Source organism: Sciurus vulgaris, assembly GCF_902686455.1.
Source record: "Sciurus vulgaris genome assembly, chromosome: 1".
NCBI classification, from domain to species: domain Eukaryota; kingdom Metazoa; phylum Chordata; class Mammalia; order Rodentia; family Sciuridae; genus Sciurus; species Sciurus vulgaris.
The window spans coordinates 1,827,822-1,855,673 of NC_136461.1; the positions used below are offsets into that span (position 1 = coordinate 1,827,822).

A 27,852-nucleotide genomic window follows, 5' to 3' on the forward strand; every position below is an offset into this window, starting at 1 on the left:
GTGCTCAGAGGAGGTGGAGCCTGGGAGGGGACGGAGGGCCGAGGACCCGAGTCCACCAGGGCAACAAAGCCACTCTGGCCTCGCCCCATCTCCACGGCTGGAAGCAAATGACAGGGTCGATCCCTCCTCTCCCCCTGCCACACACCCCAGTTTCATTCAAAGCAGCCAGAGCCGCCTGGAGCTGGAGTCCTGCTCCATCTGCAGAGGAGGCAGCAGCAGGAAAGGCTCAGGCATGTGGCCTCCCTACGCTCTGACAGAGCCACACCGCCTCCCTCTGCCCACCCTGCCCAGGGAGCCTGCCCCACCTCGCTGCAGCCCCTGACAGGCGCCTGGGGCAAAGGCGACCCAGTTCAGCAGGACCCCTGTGCCCAGCCTCCCACAGGAAACTGGGCCTTCAAGGAATGGGGACTGGCCACTAGGCTGCTCTCTTCCTCCTGAAGTTTTTGTTTGGGGGCGACATTGGTTTGCGCCTTGGTGTGCCTCGCTCTTGCCTGTGAACCACAGCCACAGGCCCTGCCGGCTGGTAGGAGCTACAGAGATAAATATGTCTATAAATAGTGTGGTTGTCACCGTGCTGGCTCAGCATTTAACCCCTCGCTCCTCCGAGCACTGCCCGGCAGAGGGAGGGGAGACAAAGGGGAGAACAGAAATCACAGCAGGCACTTTCTTTTCTGAACGTGCCCTGGCGGATCACGCTTTGTCCTTGGGCAGCCTGGTCTGCAGAAACTCCTGCAGGGTCCTTCGACAGACAGATGTGGCCCTCCGGGGCAGGGAAGATTGTCTGTCTTGGCCTGTGCCCTCTGAGCCCCCTGAAAGCCTCTGAATTTGCAGAAACACAGGTGGGTGGGACGTGGAAGGGGCACTCTTTCAAATCCACCCTGGCCATGCCCAAGGCTAGCCTGCCCCCTTCAGCCCCAGCAAGCCCGGGTCCTTCCGGCTCTGGTTGGCTCCACAGGAGCCTTGCTCTCCTCCCTTTGAAAGGATCCAAGGACTCCGAAATGCCTAAGCAAGTCTGACTGAGCCTCTTAGGGGACCAGAGGAAGCCTGGAATTGGAGAGATGCCCTAATGTGGGGCCTGCAGGTCCTGCCCAGCTGGAACCTCCTGAAGCCCAGGTTGGATCAGGGGCCCCTTGGGCACAAAATCCAATAGCTTCTCGGTCCCAGAGAGCAAAGTCTGGCTTCCTGGGATCCTCCAGGGCCCTGCCCTCCACCAGAGCACAGGGGCCTTGCTCCTACAGAATGTGTGCCCCTCGTTCAGGGGTGCACCTTGGCAGCGTGGGAGGCGGAGGCTGGACGATGGCATTGCCCAATGCTGCAGTGTCCTGCCTGAATCACAAGTGCGGGCTCCTGGCAGGGATGGTGACAGCAGCACCAGGAACAGCCACTCCAACGCCAGGGCATCACGGCTCTGAACGTCCTGAGAGTCGTCAAGGCTGGATTGGTTCCTGTTTGCAGAGGGGTATGCAAGGGCCCCCCAGGCCCCACACTCTGTGTCTACGTGGTCAGCTGGAGGGAGGCAGCTCCACCTATAGAACGCGAGAGTCAGCCAGGAGTGAGGGGAGGGCGGCCTCACCTGCTTCCAGAGGCCCTGGCCTCTGGGCAGCAGGCTGTTGGGGGAACCTGGATTTCACTTTGTTGAGCAGCTGGTTAGGACCCTCCTCCTGGAGCGGGGTGGTGTGTTGAGGCTGCAGGCAAGCTGGGGATCGGAGGAGGCTGCAACCCCTGCCCATTGCAGATCACTCACCCAGCCCGCAGGAGCAGTGTGTCCGTCAGCAGATGAACAGGCAGAACGTGACTTGTGTACAAGGGAATATTAGTCAGCCTTAAAAAGGGATGAAGTTCCAACAAATGCCACATCAACTGCCTTGAGGGTGTGATGCCCAGTGACAAGCCTGTGGCCACAGGGCAAATTCTGTGGCTCCACTTCTATCAGGTTCTTAGAGGAGGCAAAGTCCCAGAGACAGACAGGACTGAGGGTCCAGGGACTGAGGAGGGAAGATGGAAGCCACCGTTTAGGGGAGAGCTTCAGGGTGGGGAGAGAAGGGTTCAGGATATGGGCGGCAGGACTCTGTGCAGCAGGGCTGACCGCCCGGGAAGCAGGCACCTAGAGACCACTAAAGCCGTTGAGGGATCTTGTGTGGGTCTCATGGCAGTCGCTTCTTGTACTCGGGGCGGAACCCAGGGCCATGCACTGTGTGCGAGGCCAGTGCTACTCACGGGGCCACATCAGCCCCACCGCGTGCTACTGGGCACTATGCTGCTGGGGGCGCACAGAGCCAGTGCCTGGAGCCCCCACCCGACACGCATTCAAGGGGTCTGGCACGTTGACAGTTCAGGAGGCAAGGAGTTAAGGACGCCCCCGCTCAGCCTGCCCTCAGATAGTGCTTAGCGGGGCCGGGGAGCCTCTGTGTGATTTAGAAGAAAAACAGTGAGATTTGAACAATCTGTGGGCTACCTCGCTGCCCCCGGGGCTCGGGGAAGTGGGATATTAACCAAGGAATAAAGGAGAGGAAGAAAAAGGCCAAATCACATCTCTCTGAAACAAAGAGGCTTTTTACCAGGAACAAGCCTTGATAAAAATTACAGAGGCACCGCAAGTCATTCAGTGCCTGCCCGGGGCGATGGAGGCGGCCAGGAAATGGAAGATGCGGGCCTGCAGTCGGGGCTGGCTGTCCCCAGGGCACTGCAGGACAAATAATCGTCTTAGAATAATGCATCAGCTTTAAGTAGGGCCAGGTGGCGGGCCAGAGCCTGCCATGATCCTAGGCAAGTGCCCATTCGGCTAACTGGACACAGGACCTGGGGTTGAAGGGGGCATTAGCTGGCCATGAGCCCCTGGACCCAGCAGGCCTCGGTGGCCTGGGCTGCATGGACTGGAGAGAAGGCCCGGGCTGCTGCCCTGTCCCCTCTGGATGGCTGAGCCACGACTGGTCCCTGGGGGGTGATGTGGCCTTGAAATAGACTGAGGGTGGGCCAGCGAGGGGCTCAGAGGCAGGCACTGCTCCGTGGGCAGCAAGGGGCTCGTCTGGCCTCTCGTCCTCTTGGTGTGTGGATTCTTCATCTGTGAAATGGGTCGACCAACCTCCTGCTTCAGGGCACTGTGGGCAGACAGGACGAGGGGCAGGCTCCCTCCAGGACCTGCCGTCGCAGCCTTTGCACAAGTGTCCTGGACCGCTGTAAGGACACACGATACGCTGATGTCTTGAGGCGATAGGAGCATGGTGTCACAGCTCAAGAAGCCCCAAGTGTCCGATCAAGGCGTCCTCAGGGAGTGGGGAGCGTCCCTCCTGCCTCTTCTAGCTCCTGGTGACCCCGGACGTTCCTTGGCTTGTGACTATGTCACTCCAGCTGCTACGTCTGTCCTCATGTGGCTCTCTTCTCCCTCCGTGGCCTCTTTGAAGGACATCAGATAGGAGTGGGGACACCTAATATCTTGGTTCAACTTGTTAAGTCTGGAAAGAACAGAATTCCAAGTAAGACCACACTGCCAGGCACTGGGGCGAGAACAAGCTCATCGGGGGCCAGTCATGGGAACTCAGGGTGGTGGAGGCCAAAGGAACAAGCAGACTGCCTCGAGCCAGAGGTTGCACCTGCCACCAGGAGGTCGCTCTGACCCCTCCCTTCATCCACAAAGAGGAGGTGAGCTGTGGGCTGTCCTGTGCCCCTTGGTGTTCGTGGAAAAGATGGGCATGCGTGTGAGGTGACCAGTGGCTGCGCCTGGCCGCGGGGACTGGGGAAGCAGCAGTGACTCGGTGAGTGTGTCAGCCACAGTGAGGCACCCTCCCAGGTCCCCCAGGGCTCCATCGGCCCTGCAGCCGGGGCCGTCTCTGTGGACCAGGTCCCTGGCGCAGGTTTGGGAATATAAACGGCAACTGATTACATGAGTACTTAGCATGTTTGTGGAACCTTCTTTCCTCAGTGCTATTAGCCTGCTGTTAATAACAGGCAGGCTCTGTCAGGGCCCAGGGCTCCACCAGGGGAATGCCCATGAGTCGCAGCGCTGAGGGTGCCTGCTGCCCCAGAAGCCCTGTCAGGAGGTGGCACCCCAGTGCCTCCCTTGCAGGGGCATCCGTGGCAGTCACAGCTGCCCTGATGCTGTCGAGGTCCAGACCCAGGGCGGGGAGGATGCTAGCATCTATGTGGTGATGGCGTTTCAGAAGGTCACAGACAAGATGGTGCTGCTCAAAGCCGCTTCCCTCTAGCAGACCGTTCTTTGCAGGAAGCAGGTCTCCAGGAAGGCCCTCGCAGCCCAGGAACCCCTCCACTGAGGGGGTTCCTCCTTGCCAGGTCACAACCACAACAGCTTGGCTTTGCAGAAATCCTCCAATTGAGAATAACAGCTTGTTTTTCTCTAGGAATTGCCTCTGTGTCTGCACCCAAACCGGCTCTGCAGACCTGGTGAAAGACAGTGCACCTCTCCCTCTCCCTCCACCTGCCCCTGGATGAGTGGGTCCCAAGACACCCACAACTCTTGTGGATTTATAGGCACTGAGGCAGAGAATTTCCTGGGGTCCTGAGGGACCCCGTGGGCAGCACACTGTTCGACTTGGCTCTGGGAGGGATAGAGGGCTGGGGATGGAGAACCAAATCCTGTGTCTTTTCTTCAAAAGGCTTCAGTGGGGCAAAACTCCCTGTGAGAGTCTGGCAGGCCTTGGGCTGAACCCCAGAATTCAAAAGACATGATCACCCTGTCCTGGGAATGCTGCACCGGGCAAGCCACCCCACGTGGGTGAAGGAGGATGGCAGAGGGCTGACCCTGAAGGAGCAGCAGAGAAATCCAGCCCACTTCCAAGGGGTGGGGCTGGGCTGAGAGAGCCTCAGGACCTCCCCAGATTAAGCACTTGGAGTCAAAAAAGCAGGAGAGCTGTTAACAGGGATCCATCCCTAGGGAAGGAATGTCAGGAGGGGCAATGAGAATTCTGAATTCCTGTTTTCCTGTTATGAATTGCCCTTAGGTTGCTCTTACCACTGTTCACCAACCTGTCCCCTCATCCACTCACCCATCCACTGATTCGTCTATCCAGCAATTTCTCCATCCATGCTCCCTCTACTCATTTAATCATCCATTCACTAATCCATCCATTCACCTACCTGTTCACCTATCCATCCATCCATTCATACTAATCCATCCACAATCAACCGCCATCCACCTATCATCCATCCATCCATCATCCATCCATCCATCATCCATCCATCCATCCATCATCCATCCATCCATCCATCCATCCATCCATCATCCATCCATCCATCCATCATCCATCCATCCATCCATCATTCATCCATCCATCCATCCATCATCCATCCATCCATCCATCATCCATCCATCCATCCATCCATCCATCCATCATCCATCCATCCATCCATCCATCCATCATCCATCCATCCATCCATCCATCCATCCATCATCCATCCATCCATCCATCATCCATCCATCCATCCATCCATCCATCCATCATCCATCCATCCATCCATCATCCATCCATCCATTCATCATCCATCCATCATCCATCCATCCATCCATCTATCATCCATCCATCCATCCATCCATCATCCATTCATCATCCATCTATCCATGATCCACCTATGCATTCATCTATCCATGTATCCATTCATGTTCATATATCCATAACCATCCATTCATCCATCCGTCCATCTACCCATCCATCCATTCATCCATCATCCATCCACCCATCATTCATTCATCCATCTATCCATTCATATTCATCTATCCACAACAATCCATCCACCCATTCACCTATCCATGTGTTCATTTACACCTATCTATCCATCCACCCATCTATCCATTCATTCATCCATCTTCTACCCAATCACCTATCCATCCACACCCACCCCCCACCCATACTCCATCTGTTCATTCACCTATCCATCTACTCATTCACACCCACCCATCCATCTGTCCATCCATCTGGCTATCCGGTTACACTTCACTTATCTACTCTTCCTCCCAGGTCCTACCCCTCTTCTGCTGGACAAGAAGAAGGCTATCAATAAACATCAGGTCACTCTTTCTGATGGTTTCCCACTGGGATTGTTAGGATGGCACTGGTGAGCTTTAGAATGAGGACTGTCTGAACAATTCCCAGGGGGGCCCAGCTAAGACCTTGAATAAGTTGTTTGTTGCTCAGGCTTCATGTCCTTGATGTATAGGGTGAAGTCACACCCTGCCAGCCTTGTGGCTACTTGGGGAATTCAATCAAGTGCAACACCGGCCACATGTTCTGTGGGCCCAGTCAGGACCCGGCAGCATCTAGTCCTTGAAAAAGCAAGCCCACCTTGGCGTACAGCCAAGCTCATGCAGACTTGCACAACCAAGGAGAGAGCCCCCTCTAGACTCTGGCCAGACCCCTGCCCCAACTCTGGCTGATTACAGAGTTCTAAAGTTGAACTCACTGCTGGTAGGCACTGACTGTGCCCCCAAGCTCAGGGACTGTTTCCTCAAAGTCTCAGAGTGACCGAGGGCTCTCTGTCCTACAGCGTGCAGCCACATGTGCTGTAGAAACCAAACTGAATGATCAATAGGTTTTAAATACAGCTTTGAACACACTGATGAAATTCAAGGCTACCACAGGCAAGGAAGGAGTCTTGAGTTGTCTTTGGGGAGGGGTGCCTCCTGCTTAGTCCTGCTGCTCAGGAGAGCTCAGGGTGGGAGTCCTTGAGGCTGCTTTGCATGGTGGAGACTTTGGGCCACCACAGACCATGGAGCAGAAACTCTTCTGGAAGACATGGGGCTCATGGAGTTGGACAGCCTCTATGTTGGAGGTTTGAGAGGCTGGGCTAGACCCAGGTTTTCTGGAAACATAACGCAGTATTTTGTGGAGGGAAATGCGGGTCTGTTCCCTGCCTGCGGTATGGGAAGCAGGAGGAACCCTGTAGACATGGCAGGCTCCGGGTTCCTCCTGCAGAGAGCTCCTTCAGTGACAGGAAGCCACTTACAGGGCACAGACCTGGAGACCATGGAGGCCTGTCCATTCAGCCAGGGCAGGGGAGACTGGCCCGGGCCCTCTGCAGTGCCTGGAGCATCTGCCCTGTGTCACTTTCACCCCCAGAAGCTGCCTGTACTGCAGCCCAGCCTCTCTGGGTCTGAGGTAGAGGGTGACCAGGAGCAGCACTGAGCTCTGCAGAGACTAGCGGTGACGCCTTTGCAGTGACAGTTCTTCAAGTGGTCTGCTGTGAGAACGGCCCCGCTCCTCTTCTTGTCCTGGAGAGCAGGGCTGTTGGAGCACGCTGGTCGTCCTCTGCTCTGCTGTTCTCCGGGTGAATGGCGAATTTGCATATTTACTTGAAACACGTCAGGGCCCACATGGGTGCCCATCCAGGCTTTCGGGGTGTCCTTTGGATGTTTGGGGGCTCTGGGCCCCTTCTTCCCTCATCACCTTTTTGCTCGCTGCTTCCTGACATGGCCCCGCTGGTCAGCCGTAGCCCACGAATGGCAGCTCATGCCTGTCCCTAGGGTGTGACGCTGCTAGCCCAGGGACCCAGATCAAACTGCTGAGCGAGAAGGGTGACTGTTCCCAGAACACCCAACACCGCCTCACGGTCCACGTGACCTCTAAGCCTCACGGGTGACCTCGCCTCGACCTCACCACCCCTCTGCCCGGGACATGTCTTTCCAGTCCTCCCCTCACCTGGGGAGTGGCCTTCTGGGAAATCAGCTCCACCCCAGGACTTGGGGCCGTGGGGCCTGAGCCGCTCGTGCTGTACTGTGGTGTTGGCCTCGGAAGAGCTCAGATAAGCCCCAGCTGTGGTGCTTCCCCTGCGAACTGCAGCCCTGCCATCCCCTCAGGTCACCTCCTGTGCCTCCCAACGGCCTTGGCCTGCCCTAGTGGTGCTGGCCTGCCCTGCACAGGGCGTCCTGCTCCTCCCAGGAACCTGCCGGGCCTTACACAGACCACACTAGCCAGCGGCGTGGACACTTGGAGAACTGGCCGACCGTTGGTCAGGGTGGCGTTCTGGGGCCAGCTTGGCTGTGGCCAGCAGACACAGGCTCCTCACGCTCTTTGGTGTGGGGCTCCCAGAGCAGCGCCTGACCCACAGCTGGGCAGCCCCTGGCCAGGGGCTTGGTGGCCATGCCAGTGCAGGGGTGCGTGTCTCCTAAACACACCGCTGTCTTCAGACCAGAGCTCCCGGTTCAGTGCAAGGTGACTGGTTCTCTTTGTGCTGCAAGTGTCTGTTTAGCACCGGCCCTACGTCCTTGGGGTGGCACAGACCAGGAGCTGCCGCCTCACCCTGCAGGGGCAGGTCACCCATGAGGCCTTGCAGCCCTCTGAGAGGCACATCCATAAGCTCGGTGACAGGATGGGTAGGTCACTGGGCGCAGAGCTGCTGCCAGCTGGGGGCACCTGTGGTACCTCACGGGGTGCAAGGCAGGGTGGCTCGCATGCTGTGGCTCGTGAGACAGGAAGGGCCAGGTGTCTGCTGCTGCCTTCAGCCCAGACGCGTCCCTGGTAGGGCAGGGGGTCTGAGCAGCTGGGAGCTCTGAGGGAGCCAGGGAGCTAGGCCTGGCCATCACAGCCCTGCGTGGATCCAGGGTGGCAAGTTGGTCACCATTTCACAGCGGACGTGAGGTCAACAGAGCCTGGCCACCTCCCAGGGTCACTGCCAGGCTGCCAGGAGTCCTCCGCGGATGGACAAGAGGGAGGCTCCATCCACCCTGCCCCCTCCACTGCACCTGCAGGGTCTGAAACAATAGGTGACATTGGGGGCTCCATTCTACGGGGTGCACTGGGACAGTGTCCTTTCAGAGTCTCCTCAGCTGCAGGCTGTACAAGGGGCTGCCAGGGTTGGGTGTGGTCTGCCTACACGTCTGAGTGGACAGTGAGCTGGCTTGCTAGGCCTGGGTAGGGCTGGGACTTTGCCCTGCCCTGCAGGCCCCCCAGTAGGCCTAGCTCAGGCCTAGCTCAGCCCCACAGGGGGTCGCGACGGTGTGCCGCAGAAGCCCATCCGCAGCTGCTCCGTGCATGCTGGGGTCACGAGTCCCTCTGCTGTCTTCCAATGTTCCTTTCTCCTCCTTGTTGGGGGACAACTGTACCCACTCAGGGTCCACATCTAGTCAGCTGAGGACAGTTGCGGTTGAGCCTCAAGCCTTGGGACAGGGCCAGCTGGACCATGACTGGGTGGGCTCAGGCTGCCTCATCCCCCTTCGCCCCCGCCAGCCTGTGGCCCTATGGGACCATCAGGGGCACTGTCCCCTCTGCTGACCTATGGCCACCTGCTTATTTCTAGTGCTGAAAGATGGGGTGAGCACAATAGGACCAGAGGAGAAAGCCCAGTCGAGGGCCTGCTTTGTCTGCCCAAAGGCCACCTGAGGGGCCGGGTGCACGCGTCAGGTGGGGCACCGCACCTACCTGTGATGGCTGAGCTGTCGGGCAGCCCCGTCTGCTCACCCAATGTCCCGTTGGGAGGTGGACTGCAGGTACTGGTCAGCACTTCCCCAGCCTTGGCATGAAGGGCAGAGGCTCTGGACACTCGGGGCATGTGTGGCAGGTGGGCAGGGGCCTGGCGCCTCATGGGCCAGAGTGGGCTGTGCCTTGGGATGGGGACCGGCAGTGTTGGGGTCTTCCCGAGGAGAGTCGACGGTATCGGGGGTGGGCCCCAGGAGACTCCCCGAGCTCTGGGAGGGAGGTGCTGGTTCAGGCTTCAGGGGGCTCTGAGGAGTGTGGTCCAGCAGGGCTGAGTCCCCCATCTGTGGCATCAGCGTGTCCCCGGGGGCCCTGCTGGGCATGTCGTAGGGGCTGCCCGGAAACAGCTCTTCCTCCCAAGGGGCCTCCTCTCTCCGAAGCCTGTGATGGTGACTTGGGCATACTTTTGGGCTCCCAATGGCCTCTCTGCCACACCACAGACCCCCTTCCACACTCCCACTGTCTCCTCTCTTTCTCTCTCTCACACACACACCCACACACCCCTGGGGCCATGGTCCTTGATGCCCACCCCCTACCTGCAGTCCATGGCACTCACACTGGGCTCAGAGCCCATGAGGAGGCAGCACTTGACCCTCTGCCTGGGCCTGGGGCCAGTGGCCTCTCCCTGGAGCCCTACCACCTGCCAGACACCGACTGGAGAAGGTTCCCCAATCTCCCTCCGGCCTCCCATTGAGGCTCGCATTCAGGTGACAGCAACCGGGAGCTCGGTCTTCAGGAGAGGACCTGGCGGGGCGCAGCACTGGTGATTGCCTGCCCACCACAGGGCCGCAGTGTAGTGGGCAGGAGGGAGGCCCCTCCCGCCGTTCAGACCCTGCTGCCCTCCCAGCACAGTGGTCCCAATCCAGGCCTCCCCACCTGGTCTCTCCAGACCCCGGAATCCTGCCATGGGTTTGCTTTCTTGGTGGGGGTCTCTGAGAGGTGATGGGTGGCTTTGCTCAGGAAGCCGTCCCCACAATCTGGGTGAGAAGGGGCAAAAGCCTCCCTTTGTGAAGCGAGGACGCAGTCCTACACTAAGGGTTGGGTGGATCTGGGGACAGAGATGCCTGAGGACACGGTGGCTCCCAGCCAGTGCCTCCAGGCCCGGGAGCAGCGGGTTTCTTCACAAATGACCAGGCTCACAGATTCACACCTCGACCCAGCGAGTCCCACCCAGTCTTGCGTGAAGTTCTCCAGGAACAGGCCCAGTTGCAGCCCAGTGGTCCCAGCAGGTAGCTCTCTGAGGCCTTGGCTCTGACAGGGGCTCCGCTCATGGGTGGCTGAGACCAGGCAGGGTCCCCTCCTCCTGGACCTCTGTGCACCCTCCCCTCCTTGCCTCCATTGTTTTGGTAGATATCCCAAAAAGAGTTTGGGGAAGACGGCCCCAGTCATGAGCCCCTAGCATGAGACCACCACAAAACCCAAATAAAGCATCTGGGGCTCCCAAGAAGTCAGTGGCACACATGTTCACAGCCAAAGTCACAAAGGACTTGTGTTCTTGGCACCAATTCCTACCTGCCAGAGGTCAGCAACTGAAATCGAGGACACTGTCACAGAGGCCTGGGCCGGGCCAGGCCTGAGTGGAGCAATGTTGGCTTCAGGGCGCGGGCAGAGGAGCCTGGCCGCTCCCCGCCTGGGCTGACCATCCCAGGGGGCATCCTTGTGGCCGAGGAGAGCTGATCTTTGAATCCAGGCCTCGGGTTGCCTGGGACCCGGGGAGCAGAGCCCTTTGTGCTTGGCTCCCAGGGCTCTGCGCTCTGCCAGCAGGCCTCTGCCTTCTCTAGGGCCATCAGGGCTGCTCCTGGCCCTTCTTTTCTCAAAATGTTTTCTGCACCCTAATTAGGCCTCTGCGAGCAGCTCTCCCCTGGGCAACGGGAACAGCGAAGCGGAGAGCTGGGCTCTTCCCAGAGGCTGCAGGCAATCATTTAACCCCAGTGACCGGCGGGGACTGGAGGCTGGCCAGTGCACAGACCTGCCTCTAAGCAGCAGGAAACACTACCCTCCTCTCCTGGACATCTGCCGGCCCAGGGTTCAGAATGCCCGTGAGCCTTGATTTCCTCCTGGGGGTGAGGGGTTTGGGCGAGCAGAGTTCAAACAGGAAAAAAAAATTCACGAAGGGCCTGAGGCGCACTGGACAAGGGCCTCCCCCGCGTGGGGTGCCCTCAGCACCACGGGGAGCCGGCCTTGCCGGCTTGCTGGCCCTGCCACGGACAGCGGCAGCCCAGCCCGAAGGAGTTAAGGAACAGCGCGGGGACCTGGGCTTCCAAGGCGATTTTGTTTGTGAGCTCTGCGCTGTTACCAGTTCCAAATAATAAGGTGGCATGTTAATTGCCCCCCCTTCTAATTTACCTTCATGCCGCACACAGTCAGCGGGAAGGTTTACGGGGGTGTTCTTTCAAACCTAAACGGCGCCGGGCCTTGGGGTGGAGGGACAACGGCGGGAGTTCAGCTGCTGAAGTTCTGAAAGGATCCTACCAGCCAATTAAAAAGGAACCGTTGGCCACTTAAAACATAATCATTACTTCTGTGAATGCTGCTAAATTAAATAAGTGTTATCCGCATGACTTTTTTTTTTTTTCCGAGACTTTGGTTTCTTTTGAAAGAAAACATTTTGTTACTTCTTGAGCGGATCTGTTTGCAACCAGCGTGAGGAATCTGAAATGGGTTTTCTTGTGCTTCAAAGGCCCCGAGGCCTCCACTTCACCCGCGTCGTCGGGGAGCAGGGAGGCCGCGCCGCCTGCCGCCGTCACTTTCACGGGGTTCGGACTGTCGGCAGAAGAGGGCCGGGCCGCAGGTCTCCCACCTCGGCCTCTGCCGCCGCCGGGCTCTTTCCTGACACTTGACCAGGTGACGCTCACGTGACACGAGAGCCACCACTTCAAAGTGAGCAACTCAGGGCACTAGGCACAGTCACCAGGCCCCTCAACCGCTGCCTCCACTGGCAGCCTCCAGTCTCTGTGCTCCGGGACCGTCTCTTCCGGACCCTTGGCAGAGAGGGACACGGGCAGGGGTCGGCTTCTCCTGCTTTGCTTCTTCACTCTGCATAATATTTTAAAAGTTCTTAACGGGTAGATGATGATCGGCACATTTACAGGACACAGCGTGAAGCGTCCGCACGCACCAGCCTGGGGAGCGACCACATCGGGTCACGGGCAGAGCCGCTGCCTCGGGGGAGGGGCCAGGTGCCCACAGGAGGACCAGGCTCTGGCGCGCTGGGGCGAGGCAGGATCGCTGCCATTCCTGGACGCGCGCTGTGTGTTTCCAAGCAGCTGCTGGAGCCTGCGGCCTGCTCTGACCCTGCGCGAGGCCCTGGGTCAGTCCAGGTGGCGTCCCTCCTTCTGGGAGGACCCTGTTCCCCGCACACATGGACTGCGCTGTTTATTGGCCTCTCCGCTGAGCGGCACTTGGTCTGGCTCTGCCTTTTGGCTGCTGTGAAATCTCCGAGTCCCTGTTTTCGGTGCAGGAAAGGAGTTGCTTTCTCTGCTACCAACCTCCTCCTCACCCTTCTGGGCTTCTCGTGCCCACGGGGCCTCAGTCTGCCTCTGCAGACTCCCAGTGGCACTAACCCTCTCTTAGGGTGGACCTGAGCCCTGCCAGAGCCCAAGCAACCCCAGTGGGACGTCCAGAGTGGCCCACCTGTCGCAGCAGCAGCTCTGAGCAAATTGCGTGTGAACCCAAATTGTGAGTCCTCCCACGAAGCAGGCCGCTCCTCCGTCACTGAGTCCTCCCACGACTCAGGACGCTCGTCCGTCACTGACTCCTCCCATGACTCAGGCCGCTCCTCCGTCACTGAGTCCTCACGACTCAGACCGCTCCTCCGTCACTGACTCCTCCCACAACTCAGGCCGCTCCTCCGTCACTGAGTCCTCACGACTCAGGCCGCTCCTCCATCACTGAGTCCTCATGTCTCACGCCGCTCCTCTGTCACTGAGTCCTCATGACTCAAGCCGCTCCACCGTCACTGAGTCCTCAGGACTCAGGCCGCTCCTCCGTTACTAACTCCTCACACAACTCAGGCCACTCCTCCGTCACTGAGTCATCCCACGACTCAGGTGGCTCCCCCGTTACTGAGTCCTCCCACGACTCAGGCCGCTCCTCCGTCACTGAGTCCTCACGACTCAGGCCGCTCCTCCGTCACTGAGTCCACCCACGATTCAGGCCGCTCCTCTGTTACTGAGTCCTCCCACGACTCAGGCCACACCTCTGTTACTGAGTCCTCCCACGACTCAGGCCGCTAATCCGTTATTGAGTCCTCATGACTCAGGCCGCTCCTGCATCACTGAGTCCTCCCATGACTCAAGCTGCTACTCAGTTACTGAGTCCTCATGACTCAGGCCGCTCCTCCGTCACTGAGTCCTCCCACGACTGAGGCCGCTCCTCCGTCACTGAGTCCTCACGACTCAGGCCGCTCCTCCATCACTGAGTCCTCCCACGACTCAGCCCGATACTCCGTCACTGAGTCCTCATGACTCAGGCCCTCCTCCGTCACTGAGTCCTCAGGACTTAGGCCGCTCCTCCGTCACTGACTCCTCCCACGACTCAGGCCGCTCCTCCGTCACTGAGTCCTCCCACGACTCAGGCCGCTCCTCCGTCACTGAGTCCTCCCACGACTCAGCCAGATCCTCCGTCACTGAGTCCTCACGACTCAGGCCGTTCCTCCGTCACTGAGTCCTCCCACGACTCAGCCCGATACTCCGTCACTGAGTCCTCATGACTCCGGCCGCTGCTCCGTTACTTAGTCCTCATGACTCAGGCCGCTCCTTCGTCACTGAGTCCTCCCACGACTCAGGCCGCTCCTCTGTCACTGAGTCCTCATGTCAGGCCGCTCCTCCATCAATGAGTCCTCCCACGACTCAGGCTGCTCCTCCGTCACTGAGTTCTCATGACTCAGGCCGCTCCTCCGTTACTGAGTCCACCCACGACTCAGGGCACTCTTCCGTCACTGAGTCTTCAGACAGGCCGCTCCTCCGTCACTGAGTACTCACGACTCAGGCCACTCCTCCGTCACTGAGTCCTCTTGACTCAGGCCGCTCCTCCGTCACTGAGTCCTCATGATTCAGGCCTCTCCCCCGTCAATGAGTCCTCCTACGACTCAGGCCGCTCCTCCGTCACTGAGTCCTCCCACGACTCAGGCCGCTCCTCCGTCACTGAGTCCTCACGACTCAGGCCGCTCCTTCCTCACTGAGTCCTCCCACGATTCAGGCCGCTCCTCCGTCACTGAGTCCTCACAACACAGGCCGCTCCTCCGTCACTGAGTCCTCACAAGATTCAGGCCGCTCCTCCGTCACTGAGTCTTCCCGACTCAGGCCGCTCCTCCGTCACTGAGTCCTCCCACGACTCAGGCCGCTCCTCCGTCACTGAGTCCTCACGACTCAGGCCGCTCCTTCCTCACTGAGTCCTCCCACGATTCAGGCCGCTCCTCCGTCACTGAGTCCTCAGGACTCAGGCCGCTCCTCCGTCACTGAGTCCTCAGGACTCAGGCCGCTCCTCCGTTACTAAGTCCTCACACTCAGGCCGCTCCTCCGTCACAGAGTCCTCCCACGACTCAGTCCGCTCCTCCGTTACTGAGTCCTCAGGACTCAGGCCGCTCCTAGGTTGCTGACTCCACCCATGACTCAGGCCGCTCCTCCGTCACTGAGTCCTCCCACGACTCAGTCCGCTCCTCCATTACTGAGTCCTCACGACTCACGCCGCTCCTCCGTCACAGAGTCCTCATTACTCAGGCCGCTCCTCCGTTACTGAGTCCTCCCATGACTCAGGATGCTCCTCCGTCACTGAGTCCTCACGACTCACGGCACTCCTCTGTCACTGAGTCCTGACGATTCAGGCCGCTCCTCCGTCACGTAGTCCTCCCACGACTCAGCCCGATTCTCCGTCACTGAGTCCTCACGACTCAGGCCGCTCCTCCGTCACTGAGTCCTCCCATGACTCAGGCCGCTCCTCCGTCACTGAGTCCTCAAGATTCAGGACGCTCCTCCATTACTGAGTCCTCCCAGGACTCAGGGAGCTCCTCCGTTACTGAGTCCTCCGAGGACTCAGGGCGCTCCTCCGTCACTGAGTCCTCACGACTCAGGCCGCTCCTCCGTCACTGAGTCCTCACACGACTCAGTCCGCTCCTCCTTTACTGAGTCCTCCCACGACTCAGGCTGCTCCTTCATTACTGAGGCCTCATGACTCAGGCCGCTCCTCTGTCACTGAGTCCTCATGCCTCAGGCCGCTCCTCCGTCACTGAGTCCTCCCACGACTCAGGCCGCTCCTCTGTCACTGAGTTCTCATGACTCAGGCCGCTCCTCCGTCACTGAGTCCTCCCACGACTCAGGCCGCTCCTCCGTCACTGAGTCCTCCCACGACTCAGGCCGCTCCTCCGTCACTGAGTCCTCACGACTCAGGCCGCTCCTTCCTCACTGAGTCCTCCCACGATTCAGGCTGCTCCTCCGTCACTGAGTCCTCAGGACTCAGGCCGCTCCTCCGTCACTGAGTCCTCATGATTCAGTCCGCTCCTCCGTCACAGAGTCCTCATTACTCAGGCCGCTCCTCCGTTATTGAGTCCTCACGACTAAGGCCGCTCCTCCGTCACTGAGTCCTCATTCCTCAGGCCGCTCCTCCGTCACTGAGTCTGCCCACGACTCAGGACACTCCTCCGTCACTGAGTCCTCCCACGACTCAGTCCGCTCCTCCGTTACTGAGTCCTGCCACGACTCAGGCTGCTCCTCCATTACTCAGTCCTCCCACGACTCAGGACGCTCCTCCATCACTGAGTCCTCCCACAACTCAGGCCGCTCCTCGATTACTGAGTTCTTCCATGACTCAGGATGCTCCTCCGTCACTGAGTCCTCCCACGACTCAGGCCGCTCCTCCGTCACTGAGTCCTCACGACACAGGCCGCTCCTGCGTCACTGAGTCCTCCCACGACACAGGCCGCTCCTCTGTCACTGAGTCCTCACGACTCAGGCCGCTCCTTCCTCACTGAGTCCTCCCATGATTCAGGCCGCTCCTCCGTCACTGAGTCCTCATGACTCAGGCCGCTCCTCCGTCACTGAGTCCTCACGACTCAGGCCGCTCCTTCCTAACTGAGTCATCCCACGATTCAGGCCGCTCCTCCGTTACTGAGTCCTCGTGACTCAGGCCCCTCCTCCGTCACTGAGTCCTCACGACTGAGGCCGCTAATCCATCACGGTCCTCCCACGACTCAGGCTGCTCCTGCGTCACTGAGTGTTCATGACTCTGGCCGCTCCTCCGTCACTGAGTCCTCAGGACTCAGGCCGCTCCTCCGTTACTGAGTCCTCACACGACTCAGGTTGCTCCTCCGTCACTGAGTCCTCATGATTCAGGCCGCTCCTCCATCACTGAGTCCTCACGCCTCAGGCCGCTCCTCCATCACTGAGTCCTCCCACGACTCAGTCCGCTTCTCCGTCACTGAGTCCTCCCACGACTCAGCCCGATCCTCCGTCACTGAGTCCTCACGACTCAGGCCGCTCCTCCGTCACTGAGTCCTCCCACGACTCAGGCCGCTCCTCCGTCACTGAGTCCTCCCCCGACTCAGGCCCCTCCTCCGTTACTGAGTCCTCACGACTCAGGCCGCTCCTCCGTTACTGAGTCCTCCCACGACTCAGGGCGCTCCTCCGTCACGACTCAGGCCACTCCTTCCTCACTGAGCCCTCCCACGATTCAGGCCGCTCCTCCGTCACTGAGTCCTCACACGATTCAGGCCGCTCCTCCGTCACTGAGTCCTCACGACTCAGGGCGCTCCTCCGTTACTGAGTCCTCACGTCTCAGGCCGCTCCTCCGTCACTGAGTCCTCCCTCGACTCAGGCCGCTCCTTCCTCACTGAGTCCTCCCACGATTCAGGCCGCTCCTCCGTCACTGAGTCCTCAGGACTCAGGCCGCTCCTCCGTCACTGAGTCCTCACACAATTCAGGCCGCTCCTCCGTCACTGAGTCCTCACACGATTCAGGCCGCTCCTCCGTCACTGAGTCCGCCCACGACTCAGGATGCTCCTCCGTCACTGAGTCCTCCCACGACTCAGTCCGCTCCTCCGTCACTGAGTCCTCCCACGACTCAGGCCGCTCCTCCGTCACTGAGTCCTCCCACGATTCAGGCTGCTCCTTCATCACTGAGTCCTCCCACGACGCAGGCCACTCCTCCGTCACTGAGTCCTCATGACTCAGGCCGCTCCTCCGTTACTGAGTCCTCCCACGACTCAGGCTGCTCCTCCGTCACTGAGTCCTCCCATGACACAGCCCGATCCTCCGTCACTGAGTCCTCATGACTAAGGCCGCCCCTTCCTCACTGACTCCTCCCACGACTCAGGCCGCTCCTCCGTCACTGAGTTCTGATGACTCAGGCCGCTCCTCCGTCACTGAGTCCTCCCATGATTCAGGCTGCTACTTCATCACTGAGTCCTCCCATGACGCAGGCCACTCCTCCATTACTGAGTGCTCACGACTCAGGCCGCTCCTCCGTCACAGAGTCCTCATTACTCAGGCCGCTCCTCCGTTACTGAGTCCTCCCACGACTCAGGACGCTCCTCCGTTACTGAGTCCTCCCACGATTCAGACCCTCCTCCGTTTCTGAGTCCTCATGACTCAGGCCGCTCCTCTTTCACTGAGTCCTCAGGACTCAGGCCGCTCCTCCGTCACTGAGTCCTCACGACTCAGGCCGCTCCTCCGTCACTGAGTCCTCACGACTCAGGCCGCTCCTCCGTTACTGAGTCCTCCCATGACTCAGCCCGATCCTCCGTCACTGAGTCCTCTCAGGACTCAGGCCGCTCCTCCGTCAGTGAGTTCTCATGACTCAGGACGCTCCTTCGTTACTGAGTCCTCCCACGACTCAGGACGCTCCTCCGTTACTGAGTCCTTCCACGATTCAGGCCCTCCTCCGTTACTGAGTCCTCATGACTCAGGCCCCTCCTCCATCACTGAGTCCTCCCACGACTCAGGCCGGTCCTCCGTTCCTGAGTCCTCTCACGATTCAGTCCGCTCCTCCGTCACTGAGTCCTCCCACGACTCAGGCCGCTCCTTCATTACTGAGTCCTCACGACTCAGGCCACTCCTCCATCACTAAGTCCTCCCACGATGCAGGCCCCTCCTCCGTCACTGAGTCCTCATGTCTCAGGCCGCTCCTCCGTCACTGAGTCCTCACGACTGAGGCCGCTCCTTCCTCACTGACTCCTCCCACGAATCAGGCCACTCCTCCATCACTGAGTCCTCAGGACTCAGCCACTCCTCCGTCACTGAGTCCTCCCACGATTCAGGCCGCTCCTCCATCACTGAGTCCTCCCACGACTCAGGCCGCTCCTCCGTTACTGAGTCCTCACGACTTAGGCCGCTCCTCCGTCACTGAGTCCTCACCACTCAGGCTGCTCCTCCGTCACTGAGTCCTCATGACTCAGGCCCCTCCTCCGTCAGTGAGTCCTCAGGACTGAGGCCGCTCCTCCGTCACTGACTCCTCCCACGACTCAGGCCGCTCCTCCGTCACTGAGTCCTCCCACGACTCAGGCCGCTCCTCCGTCACTGAGTCCTCCCACGACTCAGGCCGCTCCTCCGTCACTGAGTCCTCACGACTCAGGCCGGTCCTCCGTCACTGAGTCCTCCCACGACTCAGGCCGCTCCTCCGTCACTGAGTCCTCCCACGACTCAGGCCGCTCCTCCGTCACTGAGTCCTCCCACGACTCAGGCCGCTCCTCCCTCACTGAGTCCTCACGACTCAGGCCGCTCCTCCGTCACTGAGTCCTCCCACGACTCAGGCCGGTCCTCCGTCACTGAGTCCTCCCACGACTCAGGCCGCTCCTCCGTCACTGAGTCCTCCCACGACTCAGGCCGCTCCTTCATTACTGAGTCCTCACGACTCAGGCCACTCCTCCATCACTAAGTCCTCCCACGATGCAGGCCCCTCCTCCGTCACTGAGTCCTCATGTCTCAGGCCGCTCCTCCGTCACTGAGTCCTCAGGACTCAGCCGCTCCTCTGTCACAGAGTCCTCCCACGATTCAGGCCGCTCCTCCATCACTGAGTCCTCTCACGACTCAGGCCGCTCCTCCGTCACTGAGTCCTCACGACTCAGGCCGCTCCTCCGTCACTGAGTCCTCACCACTTAGGCCGCTCCTCCGTCACTGAGTCCTCATGACTCAGGCCCCTCCTCCGTCAATGAGTCCTCAGGACTGAGGCCGCTCCTCCGTCACTGACTCCTCCCACGACTCAGGCCACTCCTCCGTCACTGAGTCCTCCCACGACTCCGGCCACTCCTCCCTCACTGAGTCCTCACGACTCAGGCCGGTCCTCCATCACTGAGTCCTCCCACAACTCAGGCCACTCCTTCATTACTGAGTCCTCACGACTCAGGCCGCTCCTCCGTCACTGAGTCCTCCCACGACTCAGGCCGCTCCTCCCTCACTGAGTCCTCACGACTCAGGCCGGTCCTCCATCACTGAGTCCTCCCACGACTCAGGCCGCTCCTTCATTACTGAGTCCTCACGACTCAGGCCACTCCTCCATCACTAAGTCCTCCCACGATGCAGGCCCCTCCTCCGTCACTGAGTCCTCATGTCTCAGGCCGCTCCTCCGTCACTGAGTCCTCAGGACTCAGCCGCTCCTCTGTCACAGAGTCCTCCCACGATTCAGGCCGCTCCTCCGTCACTGAGTCCTCCCACGACTCAGGCCGCTCGTTCATTACTGAGTCCTCACGACTCAGGCCGCTCCTTCGTCACTGAGTCCTCCCACGACACAGGCCGCTTCTCCGTTACCCAGTTTCTGGTTCCAAGAACCACGAGTGTCAGCAGCAATTTCCCCGTCATCCTCTCTGGATGGGCCGCTGCACTTGAGGGCTTCTCCCACTGTCCCCAGAACTGTGAGGGGCAGTGTCCCTCCCCTGCTCCCCTGAAACAGGAACAGTCATCGTGTCCCTGGGGGACGTGGGGGCCTTGGGCCACCAGGGAGAACATTGGCCCTTTGAGGATACTGGTGGAATCTTCCCAGAATCAACTGCTTGGTTCAGGACGGTGTAGAGGTGGCGTGGGCCGGACAAGGGGTGGCAGCCAGGGCCTGGAGGGCCTCTGGTGCCCCAGGTTCCTCTGAGGGCCCATGTCACTGGGGGTCCCTTTGCTGAGGAGGTTGACACTGCATTATTTCCTTTAGGTGACGGTGACGTTGTAAATAATATGTATGAACCCGACCCGGACCTGCTGGCTGGCCAGAGTGCTGAGGAGGAGACCGAGGACAGCATCCTGTCTCCCATCCCCATGGGGCCACCGTCCCCCTTCCCCACCAGCGAGGACTTCACCCCCAAGGAGGGCTCGCCCTACGAGGCTCCTGTCTACATTCCCGAAGACATTCCGATCCCGCCGGACTTCGAGCTGCGAGAGTCCTCCATCCCCGGGGCTGGCCTGGGGATCTGGGCCAAGAGGAAGATGGAGGCCGGGGAGCGGCTTGGCCCCTGCGTGGTGGCGCCCCGGGCGGCGCTGAAGGAGGCCGACTTTGGATGGGAGGTGAGCATTCTGAGTCTGAGCATGATGGATCACGGCCATTTATCTTGTGTTCAATCTATTTATAAAGCCGGGGAGCAGCCACTGCCCGAGGCGGGAGGCTCGGCCGGTCAGAGAGAGCGTTCGAATGTCGCATTTCCCAGGGTTACTTCACCCTGAGCTTTCATGACGCGACTCGGAAAACATCGCTGTCCTCCTGGACGCCGGTCAGCCCCCGTGGGCCGCAGCGCTCTCTGCCCGGAAATGTGTCTTTCATGAGCTCATGTCTTGACACATGCCATGCCTCCTGCCAGACCATAGGTGCCGATGTGCCGCAGTGGCAGCAGGGCACGTGGACCCAACGTCCCAGAAAAGCCAGCTGGGCTCTGGGGCCTCATCCCAGCCCAGCAGCCAGGGTCTCTCCCCAGACTTCTGGGGTCGTGCATGTCCATCTCTGCCCACGTCTGTGCCCAGGACCTGCCGCCCAGTCCCCAGAAGGGGTGGGTTCACAGGCCCAGAGCCACTGCCTCTTCCTGCCAGGGAGGGCATCCTGCTCTTTAGATTTCCCTCCCTTGCTCGCTGGCCTGGATGGTACCCTCTGGGCGAGTCAAAAATGGAGGGTGCATTGGGTGACACCCTGTGGATGGTCTCCCACAGCATCGCCGGGCTGTCTGAGCCGGAGCGTCCCGAGGTTCCTGCTCAGGCCATGGGGGACACTGAGCCCTCTTTTGGGGGCTCTCCAGGTGGGCTTGTGGGAGCTAGAGAGCTTCAGTAGCAGGAATCCTCATGAGCCCTGGCCGATTTTGTGGGATGTTTTGTCAGGGATGCTGCAGATCCAGGTCCCTCTGGTGTCCACCACCTGCACAGGTGCTTAGGCTGAGGCTGTGCGGGAGTGGTGGACGTCAGGTGGCAGGGCTCTGCACACTCGCCCTCTGGGGACTTGGAGAGCTTTCCACCCTGACCTGCACCTCAGAGGTCTCTGCAGGGTGAGGAAAGACTTTGGCCTGAAGCTTTTCTTTCCCGTGACCCTTGTGCTCCCAGACGTGTCCAGAGACTCCACCTGCACAGTGCCCTCTTCTGGCCCTCTCCCCTGGGCCTGCAGCATTCAAAGCCCCTGCTAAGGACATTGAGGAAACCTGTGTGCTGATGTGCTGAGGTCGTGGCTCGTGGCTGCCCGCATGGCCCCAGAACTGAGGGGTGGGTTCTCCTCACTGTCCTGCAGGCAGGTGGGAGGTGACCCTGCCAGCACAGGGTCTCGTGGGGCCTGTTGTTGTAGACCCTGGGACCAGGCAGGGGCCACCTGCCCATCAGCCTAAGTCCCCACCGCTAGAGGGCTTTCAGGTTGCAGAAGGGGGTCAGGTTGATGGAGGGATGGGGTGCTGGGCGCCCATGTGTTGGGGATGCAGCCCAGGAGGCTGGTGAGGGGGGCCGTGTGTTGCGGACGCTGTCTTCCTCAGGGAGGTCACCTTCAGGGTTAACTGGCCAGGGGCCAGGAGCAAGATGGGCAGAGGGGAGGGAGTTTGAAGTCACAGCCACCTGGGTGGGTGGCATGCCTGGTGGTGACCCACAGGCTGGTCCTTCTGGGCCAGGACAGCCAGTTCCACAGAGCGTGCAGTGATGTTTGGGCTGTGGTTGGGCGTGGCCTTGCAGGGAGGGGTCCCAGGTTGTTTGTCTGACATTCTTAAAAGACCTGGCTGTTTAATCAGGGCGGCTTTCAGGTGCTCGAGGGTCAGCTGCCCTGCAGGTAGCTCTTTGGATGACCTTGAGGTGACTTTGTTCTTGTCTGCTCTGATATGAGTTCTATTTGCTTTATTTGAAGAAATGGCCCGTATCACAGCGGCCTGTGGGGCCAGGGCACACAGGCTGTCCCTGTCACCTGCCAGCACCTGTTGACGCTGCAGTGTTGTTTGCTCTTCGAGTAGGTGAGGGAGCCTTCCTGCTCGCCGTCCTCCCCCTTCTGCAGAGAGCCTGTGCCCCGCCGTGACCCCACAGCCTCCTTTCATGCCAGTGCTTGGGGAGATCTGCCCAGCCCCATCCTCACGGGTCTTCCTGCCGCCGTCCCGTCTGACCTTGATTTCTGGTGGCTCAGGCACCCATTGCCAGGTGCACCGATCCTCCCTGGCCTTCCCTGCCTTCCACCAGCGACTGAGCATGGTCTGTGTCATTGGCACCGATGGCAGAAGTACACGGGGGGCCACTGTCTCCCTCCTCCTGGGAAGGAAGGAGGAGGAAGCCAGCTGCTGAGGCTCAGGGCGACCCACCGTCCCTCCGAATCAAGGGGGACACTAGAGCCGGCTTCTTTCTAGCGCCACAATCTCGGCTAGGCCGGGTTGGGAAAGCTACTCTGCCTCTGGGCAGCCCGACCAGGATCTTCCCTGCATGTCCTGAAGCGGTTGGTCGCTGCTTTGCTGCCTCCTTGTCTTTCTGGAGGTCTGCAGGGCTCAGGAGAGACCAGCCCCTGATTGCTCGGCTCCTGTGCCTTATCTCCCAATTGCTGAGAAAAGGGACGGAAAACCTGGGACCCAGCGCAGGGTCTGTGTGGTTCCAGCAGCAGAGAGGCCTCCTATCAGCCACCCAACTGCTGGCGCACCAGGCGGCTCTGACCTGCTGGCTGCTCTGTCCCGTGCTTCTGCAGATGGAGGAGGTGGACAATATGGGGACGTGTCTGTGTGTGAGTGTGGCACCCGCAGGGAAGCCAGGGCAGGCCTGGACGGTGCCGGGCACACGAGGGCCGATCCCATGATGATCCAGACTAAACGTGACTGCTCACACGCTTGCTGGGCCTTCAGTTTTGTGAATCAGCGTAATCGAGTTTTACCCCTGTTGACGCGGGGTTCATCCACTGAAAAAGAGTAAGTAACATCGTAGCAAAGATGACAACAACTGGAAGCCAAGGAGGACCAAGATGGCTGTGCCCCCAAAGGGTGGCCAGTAGCACAGGATGGTGGCCAGTCTGAGCCATTATCGAGAGACACAGGGCCAGTCGATGAGAGGTTTTGGGGTGACTCAGACCAAGGCGGAGGTTCTCCTCCCCTTGCAGGGGACCTTCCTTCAGCAGAGCAGGGTGCAGCAGAGCGAGGCCGGCCTCTCCTCCCATCAGTCGCCTGCTCTCCCAGGCCCTCCCTTCCCTCCAAAGCTGGCCCCCGAGGCTGTGTCCCTCCTTCCCTCTCCACCCGTGTATGAGGGACATTTGGTGAATCTAGGGACCCCCTCCCCCCACCAGGACATGACTCCTTGCCATTTTGGAAGGAAACACGCCCGTGTGGGAAGCCCCTGCCTGACCTGGCGGGCCTGTGCCTGTGTGGGATTGGGTGCCTGGAAGTGTTCCCTGGGCTCTTCCCCGTAGCGGGGCGTCTGTCGGGAAGGCGCCCACTTCCCATTCCCCTGCCGCAGGACGCGCCGGACTCAGCCGCCTTCCCGCCGCTGACACAGCCCACCGTTCACCCTCCCAGAATAAATCACCCCATGATTGCGTTTTATTGCCCTGGGGTCTGCAGAAACAATGATCTTGATCATCTGTTGAGTAAATCGTGACATTTATCATCGTGCTGTTTATTTTGCTAATTAAGAGAGGGCTGCAGTGACAGCCCAGAGGGAGCCGGCTGTGGATGGGCTGCCGGGAGGCCACCTGCCCCAGGCGGGGTCTGCAGCTGCGCCAGCCCGCTTGGGCAGGGAACATGGGCTGGACACCAGGGCAGGCGCTTGGGCAGGTGTCCCCCAGACCTCGGCCACGGTCTCTCCCAAGTCCTGTGGAATGCCTGCTGTGGGTACCCCAAAAGTACCTCTCAGGGCCTCCCAGTGCCTGCTGTAATTGGCACTTGAGCGTCTTCTGCTGAGGGAGGGCGTCTGCCTGTGTTACTGTAAACCAATGGGGTTTCAATTATCTGGAGAACTTACTCAAGTGGACCATCGCATCCCCTGGCGCGTATGACTGAATATTAATAGACACGTTCGTTTGTTCAATCAACAAACAAGCTGGGCCTGGGCCAAGGCCCATGGGAAGCTGCAGGGTTCCTGGGAAAGCAGCTTGGAGCCTTTGGGCTTCCCCAATTCCCCAGTACCACAATCTCAGGGGCTCCTCCGGGGTCCTCAGAGCCCACACTGATCTTCAGCAAGGGTCAAGACCCGTCAGTCACCCCCGGGAACCCCAGGTTACTCTGATGGCCAGAGATGCTAGGGCTGGGGGACGCCATGGGCAAAAGCTACGCCAGCCCTGTCCTCTGAGATTCTGAGAAACTTCTGCAAATGTAACGTGAAGCCGTTCTTGAGAACACCAGCCTCCGGGGGTGGGCTGGAGAGGAAGTCCCACCCAGGGCTCCCGCACCTCGGCACATTCTCAGAAAAGCAGGGCTCTCCTGCTCCTCAGAGGGCAGGGTGGGGATGGAGGCCCAGTCAGTATCTGGCTCCCGGGAAGGCAGGTGTCTTGCAGGGTGGCTCAGCCTGCAACCTCCCCAGACGCAGGTCCTCCAGGAGATGGCTAAAGGCAGCATGGCTTCGCACCGGACAGCCTGGAGGACCCGCTTCTGCAAGCACCAGCAGCATATCTGAGTGGCCCAGGGCTACAGCCAAATCCAGTCTGATGGCAGGCGGGCAGGCACCAGTCCTGGTCAGAGTGGGTCTTGGCCTCAGCTCCAGGCCCGGGGGCAGCAGGGCCTCCTTTCCTCTCTTCTGGACCTCACACACCCTCACCACAAGCTTAGTGTGTTCCTCCTCCCTGAAGGTCTTCCGCCCGCCACACTGGTGGGAACGGGGTGCCCCGTTGGCAAGGCCTCCAGACCACTCACGGGTGCAACCTCCCCCTGGGATTTGCCTAAAGTCCCACGAGGCTCCGCCGCCCAGGACAGGGCCTCCCACGTCGCTGCCCTGCCTGGGCTTGGGGGTTTGGGGAGCAGCCTCAGCGTTGGTTGTGTGGGGTGACTGTACAGGATGCGTCCTCTGAGCTCTGAGAGGATCCTGAAGAGAACTCAGGGTGTCACCAGAGACTCAGGGCCTTAGAGGAAACCCTGAGGAGACGCCGCTCCCCCTGGACCTGGGCCTTCCCTGCCAGGAGGGTGCCCCTGTCCAGAGCTTCATGCTGGGCCTGCGTGTTCAGACGGGGCTGTCCCTTGTTGCGAGTGGGGCGGTGGGTGAGGGTGCAGGGTCAGAGGTGGAAGACATGTTCAAGGCTGCCCCTTTCCACAGTCTCTCAGGCGTGGTCTAGGTGCTGGGGCGGGCCCTACCCAGAGCCTCTGTGCACTCAGGCCTGGGGGAGCGGGCCAGGTGAGTTTTGTTGCAGGTCTGTGCTGGGGCAGAGGCGAGCCCCATGCACTTCCTTGGCTCCTAGGAACCTGCTTCTTCTTTTGGACCACAAGGGAAATAAAGGTCAGCCAGAAACAGTCCGGTGGGTGACCATGGAGGCTCAGTGTGGTCCTCCAGCTGGCTTCCCATCCCTGGAGGCTTGCTAGAAATGAGGACTCTCAGCCCTTGTACATCTGGACAAGATCCCTGTTGTGTGCTCAGGAGCCTTGGAAGGACAGGCCAGAGAGTGAATGCCCAACAGACATGGTCAGCTTGGGAAACGGGCAGTCTCAGGGCTTGTTGACAGCACACAGGTCATTGGACGTCCCCCTGGTGGCCCAGGAGGAAGGAGATGCCTCCCCAGCTCCTGGCCCAAAGGGACTGGGCTGCAGCTCCAACCCTGTAGTCTTAGACATTCCAGGAATCCCCAGGCTGCCCCATGCAGAACAGAGCACTTGTGTCCAGGGCCTGCTGGTCAGCAGGCCGGGGTGCTTCCTCTGAGCCCATGGAGCCTTCCACAGCCACAGGGCCTCCACCTTATGCTCACCCAACTCTGGGGGACCTGCAGGGGCCCCAGGTTGGTGGAAGGGAGCTGACTTGGGACTGAGCTCATGCTCAGGTAACTCCCAGAAACGAGTCCACACAGCCTGGAGACGGTCCAAACCCATGACCCTGACAATGTCAGCCAAGTTTGCTGAGAAGATGGCAGGGTACCTCACCCACACGTGTCTGTGTGTGCTTGAGGGTCAGAAACGTTCCGTAGGCTGACTCCTTGGTATCTGAGCTGAGGGCGTGTTCTGGGGCCACAGCTCTCACCTGGCCAGTGCTGGTGACTGCCCGGGGATGCCAGAAGGGCCAAGTGGGGGGCACCCATGTTTGCCCAGGAGTATGCAGACTCCAGGCTCAAAGCCCTGGAAGACCTGCCTAGGCACCAGGCTGCGACAGCTACCAGGAGATTCGGTCTGGAGCCAGCGTCCCGAACAACCGACTGGAGTGAAGGAGGGCCCAGGCATGGGGCCCAGGCACGGGGACCCAGACACGGGGAGCCAGGCATGGGGGGCCAGGCACAGGGGGTCAGGCACGGGGGTCCAGGCACGGGGGCCAGGCACAGGGGGTCAGGCACAGGGGGTCAGGCACAGGGGGCCAGGCACAGGGGGTCAGGCACAGGGGCCCAGGCACGGAGGGCCAGGCACAGGGGGTCAGGCACAAGGGCCCAGGCACGGAGGGCCAGGCACAGGGGGTCAGGCACAGGGGGCCAGGCACAGGGGGCCAGGCACAGGGACCCAGGTACGGAGGGCCAGGCACAGGGGGTCAGGCACAGGGGGCCAGGCACGGGGGGCCAGGCACGGGGGGCCAGGCACGGGGGCCCAGGCACGGGGAGCCAGGCACGGGGGCCCAGCCACAGGGGGCCAGGCACGGGGCCCAGGCACGGGGCCCAGGCACGGGGACCCAGACACGGGGACCCAGACACGGGGAGCCAGGCATGGGGGGCCAGGCACAGGGGGCCAGGCACAGGGGGCCAGGCATGGGGAGCCAGGCACGGGGATCCAGACACGGGGATCCAGACACGGGGGCCAGGCCCGGGGTCCAGGCACGAGCAGAGCAGGGCTGAGGGTGAAGGTGGCCTGGAGAAGCCCGAGTGCGGCGAGTTCCATCCACCGCAGGCTGGGATGTCCCGAGCCGCTGGTCCGCATGGACGCAGG

The 27,852-nt window shown here is 60.4% G+C and overlaps 1 protein-coding gene across 6 annotated transcripts in view; it reads left to right on the plus strand.

Moving 5' to 3' along the window:
- Positions 1-27,852, plus strand: part of PRDM16 (PR/SET domain 16) — a 311,310-nt gene that overhangs the window by 88,135 nt on the left and 195,323 nt on the right. For all 6 annotated transcript variants that reach the window (XM_079148974.1, XM_079148978.1, XM_079148980.1 and 3 more), the window contains exon 2: positions 20,547-20,896. In XM_079148974.1, the coding sequence (XP_079005100.1) occupies positions 20,547-20,896 (350 nt within the window). The remainder of the gene's footprint in view (positions 1-20,546; positions 20,897-27,852) is intronic.